The sequence below is a fragment of the Notolepis coatsorum genome, assembly GCF_963971535.1.
Source record: "Notolepis coatsorum genome assembly, chromosome: 9".
Lineage (NCBI taxonomy): Eukaryota > Metazoa > Chordata > Actinopteri > Aulopiformes > Paralepididae > Notolepis > Notolepis coatsorum.
The window spans coordinates 111,545,529-111,557,741 of record NC_140173.1 but is presented as its reverse complement, the minus strand read 5'-3'; the positions used below and the strand labels follow the sequence as shown (position 1 = coordinate 111,557,741).

The following is a 12,213-nucleotide window of genomic DNA, read 5'->3' as shown; positions in this document are numbered from 1 at the left end:
CAACACCCTCTCCCTCGCTTTTGGGCGTGTCCAGATTCGTCTTTTAAACGTCCTCCACTGCAGATAATCAAATAGGTTACTTTTCATAGAAAAGAATGGCCCGGTGCTCTGAGCTTATCAAAACATGACTGAATGACATGCAGGACAAGCTAAAGAATAGTCCTTTCTCAGCACAGTCCATGCTGTTTGTAATACTGGATAACCGCATCTTGTAGTTAGCCACCAAGAGAAAATTAATGGTGCCACACTCAACTCTGTACAAGCCCTGAAATAAATGATGAAACCAACTTCGGGTGCACTGTGTTGTAGGTTTCTGTGTTTATTTCTTGTACAGACTGAAGCATGGCCCCATTGACTCCATTAGTTTTGAGGCTAACTAGCCGGACTGTGCTAAGAAAGGACTCCTTACTACTCCAATGTAAAGGACTACTTACATTGTTAAGTAGGAAATAGGACTAGGAGTCCAAAATGAACTTGCCCTTTAAGTGTTTCCTAACCACATAAATATGATAGATTAAAAAAAAACATGATAAAGTACAGTTTTATGAGTACACTTTAAAACAATTAAACCAATATTAACGGTAATAGTGCTTCCTACTATGTCCAGTCATTATTGACTCATCTGGTCCGTTAATGGCATTGCACCATGATCTTTATAGATTTTCATAATCCGTCAGTCAGTGTCCAGATATTTATATGGAGGAAACCTGAGCCTCCCTCTGGGTGTCTGGTTCATGACTGTAAATAATGGTCTGTCTCAGCGCTGGAGGCTCTGTGGAGGCGCGCTGAGACACAGGCACCACCCCACACACTATCTCACAAGCTATCTCTTTTTCTTTATCTCCTCTCTCTGAAAAACAACATCAACATATATGTCACGGTTCCTACCTGGCTTCTCTCTCTCTCTCCCTCTCTCTCTCTCTCTCTCTCTCTCTCTCTCTCTCTCTCTCTCTCTCTCTCTCTCTCTCTCTCTCTCTCTCTCTCTCTCTCTCTCTCTCTCTCTCTCTCTCTCTCTCTCTCTCTCTCTCTCTCTCTCTCTCTCTCTCTCACACACACAGACACACCTTAGGGATCATACCAGGGACAGATACTATGGATTCCTCTAGTATTTATGGTTGAATTGGCAGGGAGCTGCACATAGAAAGATAAAGAATGGTCTCACAACCTGCCACATGTGAGAAATATCACCAGTATTTTTCTCCAGACCTCTCTGAGGTGTCCATTCTGTAGGTCTGTTTTTCAATGTGCCATCTACTCCTCTCCCCACTGTCTTCCTCTCCTCCCACTCCCTGTCCTCTCTTTTCACCCTTCCCCCCCTTTCCCCCCTCTCTTCCTCCATTTTTGCTTCACTGTTAGAAAGAGACTTGCACAACAACTTATTTTGCCATTAATGGACTATGCTGATGTTGTCTATCAAGCTGCCTCCAAAACCCATTTATCACCTCTAAATGTGGCTTACAATAGACTATGCAGATTTGTTCTTGACTGTCCGTTCACAACCCACCATTGTACTATGTATCAAACCTTAGACTGGCCTTCTCCTACTTTAAGAAGACAGACATTGGCTGCAATTGATTTTCAAATGTATCCATTCTGACTATCCTGCTTACCTGAAACAGTTGATGGTCCCTTTCTCTTGCACTTATCGTCTAAGACACTCTGTACAGTATTTTTTCACAGTTTCTCCATTTTCAAAAGCAATGGCCAAGAAATCTTTCATGTTCAAAGCCCCTTCGGACTGGAACAATCTTCCGGTGATCATTCGATCCATATCTTCATTTTACCTCTTTAAAAATGCTCTTTGTTCTAATTTTATGGTCAAGTGTACATGCTTCCTTGGTGGGGCTCCTGGGCTGGTGAGGGGACGTGGGGCACAGCCGTCCTTTATGCGGGTGTTACGGGTTAGCTAGTTGGCTCTACTCCTATTTTAGGCAGGGGGGGTCGATTGGTTGATTTGGGCGCTCGTTGGGCGGGTTGATTGCTCCTCTTCTCCTGCCAGTCCTGGAGCTCAATTTCTATTACATCCTGTATTCTACTCACCCTTTGAATGTTTTGTTGGGCCTTTCTCGCTGTAGCTGCCTGGCAGTGTCATCGCAGGGTAAGCATATTTGTTTGCCCTGCGGTGGCAGCGTCATGTGACTGCCGTGGAGTGGGCCTCTTATGATGGAGATTGAGACATATCCTCTTATAATGAGACATATCCTCTTACAATGTGTACTTGTTCTGTTGTGTTTTTGTATGTCCTGTATTTATAAAAATGTTGTTGTTGTTGTGTGTCATGTGTTACAATGCACAAAATGTGGGACCCTCTCGAAAACTAGATACTGTATCTCAAGTGGTTTTCCCAATAAAAGAATTTCAATATATTCCTCTCCCCATCTTCTCTTCCCCCCTGCCCACTCCCTCCCCTATCTCTCTCCCTCTTCCTCCCTGCCCTCTCTCACCCTCCTGTTTTCCAGTGTGGATTTTGTCAAATGGTCCTCCCAGGGAATGCTGAGGATGAATCCAGATGCCATGAACGGCCTCTTCAAGCCAACCATAGATCACATCATCCAGCACCTCAGTAAGCTGCCGTCTCCTCCCACCACCACACTGTATCCTATATCAGGATATAACATGTCAAAATACTGTCATTCCTATGACATGATATAACATGTCAAAATACTGTCATTCCTATGTCATGATATAACATGTCAAATACTGTCATTTCTATATTAGGATATAACAAGTCAAAATACTGTAATTCTTATATCAGCATTAACATGTCAAAATACTGTAATTCCTATAACAGGATTAACATGTGAAAATACTGTAATTCCAAGGGGATCGATAAAGGAATATCTTATCATATCTTAGCAGGATATAACATGTCACAATAACAGGTTTATATACTATGAATTATGTCTAGTTATGACATTATGATAGAACAGGTCTACTTAAGCCCTGTTTTGGCCGCATGCGGTACTTCCCTGTGTCAGGAACCTAAAATGTACGCGTGCGCGCGCACACACACACACACACACACACACTTTTTGAAGAATGAGAATGAGAGTGAACTTAAACTGCCCCCTCTCTTCCCTCCCATCATATCTCCCTGTAAACAACTAGCCTCCATTATTTACTGGGGTTTGGACCCAAGGAAAGTAGGTCACATTACTTTAGCCTGGTCTGCTTCAAATCTGACGAGCAGCCTGATAATACTTGGCTTGAGAGGGTGGGGGGGGGGGTTGGAAGTAGAGTGTTATTCTGTCAGAGTAGGGAAGGGGAGGGTACATTTAGTTTCATTCAGCTACTAACTGAGTAAGAAGTTGGAAATCATTATTAATAATAGTAGTGCTTTTGGAATAAACTCTGAGGTCTTCTTATTCACTACACCCTGGAGAAAACAGGCTCTCTATCAATACTTAACCCATTTATAGAGGATAAATTGGATTACTACCATTTTCCACTTGTTCATGACTTGTGGTCCTAAGCATGAGGCCTGCAGCACTCTAGCCTGTAGCTTGTCTAGAGTTCTCTGCCATAAAACACACACTTAACGCTGGGCTAATCTATACTTAAAGGCCAACTTGCAGGTTAAACCCTACTCTTCAGTTATGGGTAGTTTACATCATTGGTATCTAATTTCATTATTTATTTATTTCCATTTGAAATGCCACTCAGAAAGGGTTAAAAAGGTCCATGCACGAATAACATGCACGGAGCAAATCTAAAAGCTTATCAGACGCTAGCAGGGCCATGACGTCACTCGAGGCAACTTATGCCTTATGCCCGTCCGGGTCGCGTGTAGCCTTTTTCCAACGCGTCCGCGTTTCCGGGTTCCCGTTTTGCGCTCTGATTGGCCGCTGACCTACGCTAGTACGCCCCCCTCGCTATGAGCGTAGCAGGAGGACGGACGCTGAAATCGAACAGCTGTTAGCGCGATAGCCGCCGTTCTCGAAACCTAACAATGCCCGATCTAAAATGGTTCTCTCTTTGTATACCTTTGTCCTCACAAGTATTCTGCCAGGGAACTTATGGACACGACAATAGTAATAAGTAATAACATTCTGCAATGTTAAATAACGTTTATCCATTCAACTAGCGGTACTAGGTATCTAGCCTAGCCGCAATGCTATGGTCGATCCCATTCACGTTAGCATGTAAGCTAACAACAGCGTTAGTGCAGCTAAAGGGGCTATCGTATCAACATCAGCGTCCGTCCTGCTCAAACACCTTATAACTACTACTATTGTCGTGTCCATAAGTTCCCTGGCAGAATACTTGTGAGGACAAAGGTATACAAAGAGGAGAGAACCATTTTAGATCGGGCATTGTTAGGTTTCGAGAACGGCGGCTATCGCGCTAAGCTACGTTAGCTACTCACGTTGTATACACAATATGTACAACGACACAATGATTTACATTATTACAAATATGGTAACGTGGTTGTGGATTCTGCCAGGGAACTTATGGACACGACAATAGTAATAAGTAATAACATTCTGCAATGTTAAATAACGTTTATCCATTCAACTAGCGGTACTAGGTAGCTAGCCTAGCCGCAATGCTATGGTCGATCCCATTCACGTTAGCATGTAAGCTAACAACAGCGTTAGTGCAGCTAAAGGGGCTATCGTATCGCCATCAGCGTCCGTCCTGCTCAAACACCTTATAACTACTACTATTGTCGTGTCCATAAGTTCCCTGGCAGAAGACTTTGGACACGACAATAGTAGTAGTTATAAGGTGTTTGAGCAGGACGGACGCTGATGTTGACACGATAGCCCCTTTAGCTGCACTAACGCTGTTTTTTTTTTTTTTTAACAATATATTTATTGGGTTTTAGTTTGCAAATTACAACATGTATATCAGCAGAGCAGTATTCAGCAAACATTTTCACCCCGTTCACCCTCCCCTAACCCCACCCCACACAAAATAATAATTAACTTCAAAAACAGGTTCACATAGGAAGGATACAGATTTAAATAAAAAATAAACACAAATAAATAATAATACAACCAAAATGTTTTACACATTAAGTAAAGGGTGTTTCTTGTCGTTTTTACACAATAATAAGAGTTGTCCCACAGTACTCCCCCTAATCCCGTTCTTGTTGAAGCAAGTTCCCAACATTCGTATTATGCTTTAAGAAGTACACAAATGGTCCCCAGGCATTATCAAAAATGTTTTGTTTACGTCTAACAATATACAACATCTTTTCCATTGACATATTTGAAGCCATTTCTTTAATCCACATACCAATTCTTGGTCCATCAACATTTTTCCAATTAAGAGCTATTACACGTTTTGCTTGTAATATGCACATATCTATAAATCTAAACTCTTTGCGTTGTAGATGTGGGGTGGTAGGATATAAACCAAGAATAAAAAGCTTGGGATTCAATGGCAACTTCTTTGATAAGATTTGATCGATCAGATCAATAACATCTTGCCAGAAGGTTTTCACTTTCACACATTCCCATATGCAGTGGAACAGTGTCCCCCTTTCCTCACTACACTTAATACAAGTATCTGGAATATTATCATTAAACGTATGCAATTTAACAGGAGTTATATATGTACGCATCAGCCATTTATATTGTATACGTTTTAGGTTGCTACTGACTGTCTGACTCTGTGCCTCTTTACATGCCACGCTCCATTCTTCTAAAGATATTTCCTCCTCTATGTCTTCGTTCCATTGATTCACTAACGCTGTTGTTAGCTTACATGTTAACGTGAATGGGATCAACCATAGCATTGCGGCTAGGCTAGCTACCTAGTACCGCTAGTTGAATGGATAAACGTTATTTAACATTGCAGAATGTTATTACTTATTACTATTGTCGTGTCCATACGTTTTCTGGCAGAATACTTGTGAGGACAAAGGTATCCAAAGAGGAGAGAACCAGTTTAGATCGGGCATTGTTAGGTTTCGAGAACGGCGGCTATCGCGCTAACAGCTGTTTGATTTCAGCGTCCGTCCTCCTGCTACGCTCATAGCGAGGGGGGCGTACTACCGTAGGTCAGCGGCCAATCAGCGCAAAACGGGAACCCGGAAACGCGGACGCGTTGGAAAAAGGCTACACGCGTCCGGGCGTATAGTACTACTGGCTATGGCTCTGGCTAACGTTACCCCGCTAACGTTAGTATTATGGCTACTGTCGTGAACCATTTTAGATCGGGGCATGTAGAGGAGTTTGGGGAACGAGTAAAATGTGCAGGTCCTCTTCTCAGACCTGTGGGGCAAAGCACTGCACGCATCATGCCAGCTAGCAAGCTACACGTCGCGGCATATTGATACGATAGTAGCCCCTCGGATAGCACTTGGTTAACGTTATAAACACAATATGTACAACGACACAATGATTTACATTATTACAAATATGGTAACGTGGTTGTGGCTTTTACAAATAGTGGTTAGCTTTAGAGATGAATGGCTATGATCACGGAGCAATAGTGTTAGGTGAAACAGAGACTAGCTCCTCGGCTAGTAGTAACAAGAAGGCTCTCTGCTTCCTGCCGTCTGCCTGTGAGTCTCAGAGCCCCTGCTGCCCTGTACCCAGTGTGACGTCATCATTAGGATGACACACGCACGCTATGAAACCATGGATTAAAATATGCATGTGCGTGGAGGTTGTGGTTTGGTCGACAAAAAACGCTAAAACTGGGTCAATTTCGATAATTCTTTTTCCCCTCTTCATGAAAGTCATTGTTGCCCTAGTCACATTGTTTATTGAACAAAAATACAACCTGCAAGTTGGCCTTTAAACCTTACAGGTATATGGTTTGTTTTCTCATAATTCTATCTTAGAATTCTAGACCTCTATAGGCTATAGACAACATAAACATTATAAATGGAGCACATTTGATTTCCTGTCAGCTATTAGCAAACTACTGCAGCAGGCAGGGACGTGCACAGGACTTTAGAGGGGCAGGTGCTCAACGGCTGAAAAGGGCCCTATACGTGTTTGTGATGTAACCGAGTGCCCGAAGCGCGCAAGCCCGATTTTTAAGGGCCCTTTTCGGGTGGGGGGGCCCCCTTTTTATGCTTTTTGGTGATCAAATGTTGAATATTGAACTATAATAATCAGTGCAGGAGCTCACTTATCCTTGAAAGACACTTTTATCACTGACTTAAAAGGCCCATACATCTCCATAAATGTTCAGGGGGGAGGGAATAAGTGCTTACCCTACAGACCCCAAGAAGTGCTGTATATTCTGTATTGTTTAATATAAATGCATTTTTTATTCCAATCCCGATTTGTATTTGAGATTCCCAAATCCCATCGGACTTGATGACAGTCTATATGCGTGACAAAAAAAATTATTATAAAAAAAAAAGATTTAAGGGGACTTTTTTATGGGGCTCAAAAGGGCAGGTGCTCAAGCACCCCTTGGGCTCTATGTGTGCACGTGCCTGCCATCAGGAAATAAACTCGGGCTGTTCCCTGTAGCAACGCAATTCCACTGAAGCTGTTCCCTGTAGCAACGCAATTCCACTGAAGCCGCCTATAGCTTTCCGTAAACCAGTAGCCATTATTTGTGACATCATCATTAGAACGAAATCCTATACCTGAAGGGGTTTCAAATCAAATATAAATTTAGAATTAAAATCTAATTCAAACTCTTCTTTTAAAATCCCAGCCGATCTGTTTGATAAGCCGGAGGTGTCTGACATCAAGTTCCTCTTCCTGGTTGGAGGCTTCGCTGAGTCTCCTCTGCTGCAGCTGGCCGTCCAGAACATGCTGCAGGGGCGCAGCCGCATCATCATCCCCCACGACGTCGGCCTCACCATCCTCAAGGGCGCCGTGCTCTTCGGCCTGGATCCGAGCGTCATCAAAGTGCGACGCTCGCCCCTCACCTACGGCGTCGGGGTCCTCAACCGCTTCGTGGACGGCAAGCACCCGCCGGAGAAGCTGCTGGTCAAGGACGGCACGCGCTGGTGCACGGACGTCTTCGACACCTTCATCGCGACTGACCAGTCGGTGGCCCTGGGCGAGTTGGTGAAGAGGAGCTACACGCCCGCCAAGCCATCCCAGCAGGTCATCGTCATCCACGTCTACTGCTCGGAGAAGGAGGGCGTGGCGTTCATCAGCGAGCCCGGCGTCAGGAAGTGTGGCACGCTGCGCTTGGACGTGAGCGGCACAGAGAGCACGGCGCCGCGCCGCGAGATCCAGACGCTCATGCAGTTCGGTGACACGGAGATCCGCGCCATGGCGGTGGATGTGGCTACTTCGCGCTCCGTCAAAGCTGGCATCGACTTCCTCAGTCATTAGACTGGGGAGGGCGGGGGCATTGGGTGCCAGAGAGTTGTTGTTAGAGTCATAGGAAGCAGTGGAAATGTAAACCGTTAAAGCTCACACAGTATACACACTCAAGATTGAGCCAGGGATCTTTGCTGGAATATGATTGGTGTTAATGATTTTCAAGGCTTGTTCACTCTCAATTCAGTATGGGTGCTAGCTAGACGATATGTTAGCGTACCTGCTTAAACTAGCACCCAGGCTGGATTCCCTGTGTAGTATCTATTTAGATATTCTAAGTCTAGTCTCTGGCTGTTTTAGGTATTCATCTTGTACAAGCTTGTTTGTGTGTGCAGAGATGCAGCATAGTTTTGACACACAGAACAGGCAGGTGTTGCTTTCATTAATTCACTGTATGGACCACATCAGCCAGGCTCCATGCATGGTTGTGTCGTTTAGCTGTTTGCAAGGCAAGATAGACTGATACTATAGTAGATACTATACAAGTAGATACTATACACTCTTAACAGAAATGGTGCTAAATAGCACTAAAGGTGGTTCTTTGGCTCGTAATCATAGGGGAACGTCTGTTGGTGCTATATACAGTACACCCACTGTACCGTTGTACAAGCCAAATAACCACTTTTAGTGCTATTTAGCACCAGAGTGTAGCACTCGGTCTCATCTCCACTCATCTCCTCAGCGCCCTCTCAAACTTGGACTCATCACACACTATTCTCATAAATGGTTATACAGAAAATTACATGTACAGCTTAAAAACATTGGGCTCCTCTAAACTCCGGCTGTTCTTCTTCCAGAGCATTATTGAGTCAGGTTTGAGAGTTCGTCAAGGTAAAACTGAAGGAACGCTAACGGTTATTCACTTTAACACTCACATGTATCCTCTCTCGACAGTAATACTTACATTACATCACAAGATAGCTTTTCAAATGTGTATTTATCTCTCACTCCTGAGGAAGGGCTTTGATGCCTGAGGAAGGATTATATTATCTTACAAAAATAATACAATAAAGAAGAACTTGTGGCGCATACGCTTTCAGAAGACGTCTTTAACACTTGAAAATTCTGTTTATGTTTTGGTCAAATTACAGCAGATCGTCCTATAATGATGATTATACCTGTTTCATGCAATGGCTGGCTGCTAGATGTGGTATATTGTGCACTGCAAACATTTGTATGTAATAGGACTAACAAAATGACTGAGTAATACTGTGTACACCATCCATTTTGGCATCCAGGTGAGGTTGGTTGGCAAGTCTTAACAGTATGTAATTTCTCACCAAACCGATAAAAGCCCACCTCACTGCAGGAAAAATAATCTTCCACAGTGAAATATGAATCCTAGAATGTGAAAAGTGTCATAAGAAATAATGGCAGAGTGTAATGTGCTGCTAGCTAGATCTGCAGACTGATCTTAATATAGCCGTCCAATGTGCTTAATTGTTATTAATTTGTGCTTATGATACAACCAAGGACAAAAAGCCACTGAATTTGCCCACTTTGAGTATTTTTAATCCAGGTGATTTGCCGTTTTGGGATAGGTGAAATTATGAAATAATGTTTATTTCTGTAAATACAGTATTTAAATATTGTACAGATTTTTAGCTTTATTATTTTAGCAGCTTTAGAGCAGAATGTACGATGTGTGTGTGTGTGTGTGCGCGCGTGCGTACATGGGTGTGTGTGTGCGTGTGCTTTCACACTTTTTATCCATTTTCTCACCAGCCATAGCATGAGAGACCACGGCAGTTTGATATGTCCTCATGCGTTTATCCACAGGATGTCATAGGATGTGCTGCCTGCGTGTTGCTTTGCAATTAATCACAAGTAGAAACTTGAATACCTCCGTCCTTAAAAGCATTTAGGTAAACATGTGGAGCAGTAATGGATTTTTGGACTGAAATCCAAAAGACTTCAATCTCCTTTTAAAGATGTTTATCTCGCAATACAAACTGAAATAGTTTCTAACTCTTAAGCTGGCCCTCACAGTAGTTGCGACATCCCTCTGACCAGAGGGAATGAAAGCTCATTTAATAACGTTATATCCACTGAACAATGTTACGGTCTCCTACAACTTTGATGTTTGAGGGTTGAATGTGTACGACACCATGTTTCCTTCCTATGGGTTTACAGTCTTAAAGTGTTAAATTGGCTCAACAAAAGTAAAACTACAACGTGTGTCAGTGTACGGTCAGCAATAATGACATTATTTGTATCATCGCATACATTTGGTTGGCAAACGACATGCGATTGTAATAAAATAACATTGTCATTAAATTACAACCTTGGCCAACGAGCATGGCACCATATGGTTATGCATGACCCATCATGAGAATACTATGAATAGAGTAAGGGTTCTATGTTTTAATTTAAAGTTTAATGAAAGGAGTGCCTATTGCCTAAAATGAAACCAGAAGGTTGATTCTCCACAGTCTGTGAACATACAGTACATTCCTATTTAAATAGCTAATCCTCAAAGATGTCCGACACGTCATTTCAGCGTGGCTTCAGAAGTAATCTCAATAGGGCACATTGATGGTCAATTCATACACTCAGTCTCTGATATAATCATGAGCATGACCTCACCTGAATGTTTATGGTCACCTCCTAATATCTCTTTGAAAAACGTCACACGTTGAGTTAAAAAAAAATAAAGTTTGCTTAAGCTATATATTTTTTACTGGGTTAGATCCTCTTTTAAAACTGTGAATCAAGGTTAGCCTCCCTTTCACCGTCCTTGTACAGAAGCTTCAGCACCCTATCTGTCTTTGGCACTCTTTTGCAATGCACGATTTGCATGAGTAAAATAGAAATGAATGGGAAAACAATGAATAAAAAGAAGATTATTGCTATCCACTCAAATGGAGGTCATCTCTGATGAAATTGCTACACGGAGGAACATGTGGCCTTCTTTACCAAGTGTCTCTATGGGAAAAGACTCCTTCTATTACCATGCTGCATTCTAAGAAGATGTACTCTCAGTCAGTGGAATGCTCAGACGGCTTGTATTCTTTCAGTGGGGCCAGAATGTTATTTAATGTTCATACGAAAAACACTGCAAAGGTCTGTTCCACATATCTGTAATCTCCCCTCTAATTAACCCAATAACCTTTCTCTACCCCCCCTTGGGAGACAAAGGATGCATATAGTTGAAGGAATTGATGTAAGACAATTGTTTTGATTGTATTCTTTGTTAGATAATTACATTGTATTTTCTGCAACCTTCAGTATTATGTAATGCACAGGATACTCCTATGTAGCTGCTTTATAGCTGATGTTAGCATTATATTATCGGTGTACAGCAGCAAAAGATGGCATTTTTTAATTATGCTGCAAATATGTCACAGCCTACAAATGTGTTGTTGATTAATCTGAACTCAAATGAGTGAACGGAATTTACACAATTGGTAGCAGTCTAGCTAGCTTGCATACTAAATTGCTTAACACTATCTAGAATATACAATGATTCAGGCCATTCAATTTTCACAGCAAACATTCAGTTATCTGTGCATGTGATCATGTTCATCTCAGCCAGAATTGCCACTCAAACTGATCACAAATCACACATTATTCCTTTAATGCTTGGGTTAATGATGAACATTCTTTAATTGTTATTTTTATTTTTTTATGTCTTGTTCTCTTGCCCTTTTCACAAATAATTAGTTGTACTTTGATCAACACGAAGTATTCACTGTCAAATACTGTCATCCAATAAAATGTATGTGTATTTCAAAGAATATTCGCTTGTCAAATGTTATTTTCACTTTTGTATCATGCACTCCAAATTCAAGTATAGTAATTTCTAAAGTAATTTCAGATGAACATTTAATTGTATTAATTCATTTTTTATTTATATATAATTATATTATACATATTTTATTAATTATATTATAGATCATAGATTATAATGATCAAATTGATGTTACCATAGTTTGCACCTACAGAAAGTGTACTGCATGTATAT

The 12,213-nt window shown here is 41.8% G+C and overlaps 1 protein-coding gene across 2 annotated transcripts in view; it reads left to right on the top strand.

Annotated features, from left to right (window-relative positions):
- hspa12a (heat shock protein 12A) overlaps nt 1–11,976 on the top strand; it is a 99,847-nt gene extending 87,871 nt beyond the window's left edge. For both annotated transcript variants that reach the window (XM_084322106.1, XM_084322105.1), the window contains 2 exons: nt 2,460–2,563; nt 7,630–11,976. In XM_084322106.1, coding sequence (XP_084178232.1) covers nt 2,460–2,563; nt 7,630–8,261 — 736 coding nt within the window. In that variant the 3' untranslated portion in view covers nt 8,262–11,976. The remainder of the gene's footprint in view (nt 1–2,459; nt 2,564–7,629) is intronic.
- Nucleotides 11,977–12,213: the final 237 nt, after the last annotated feature.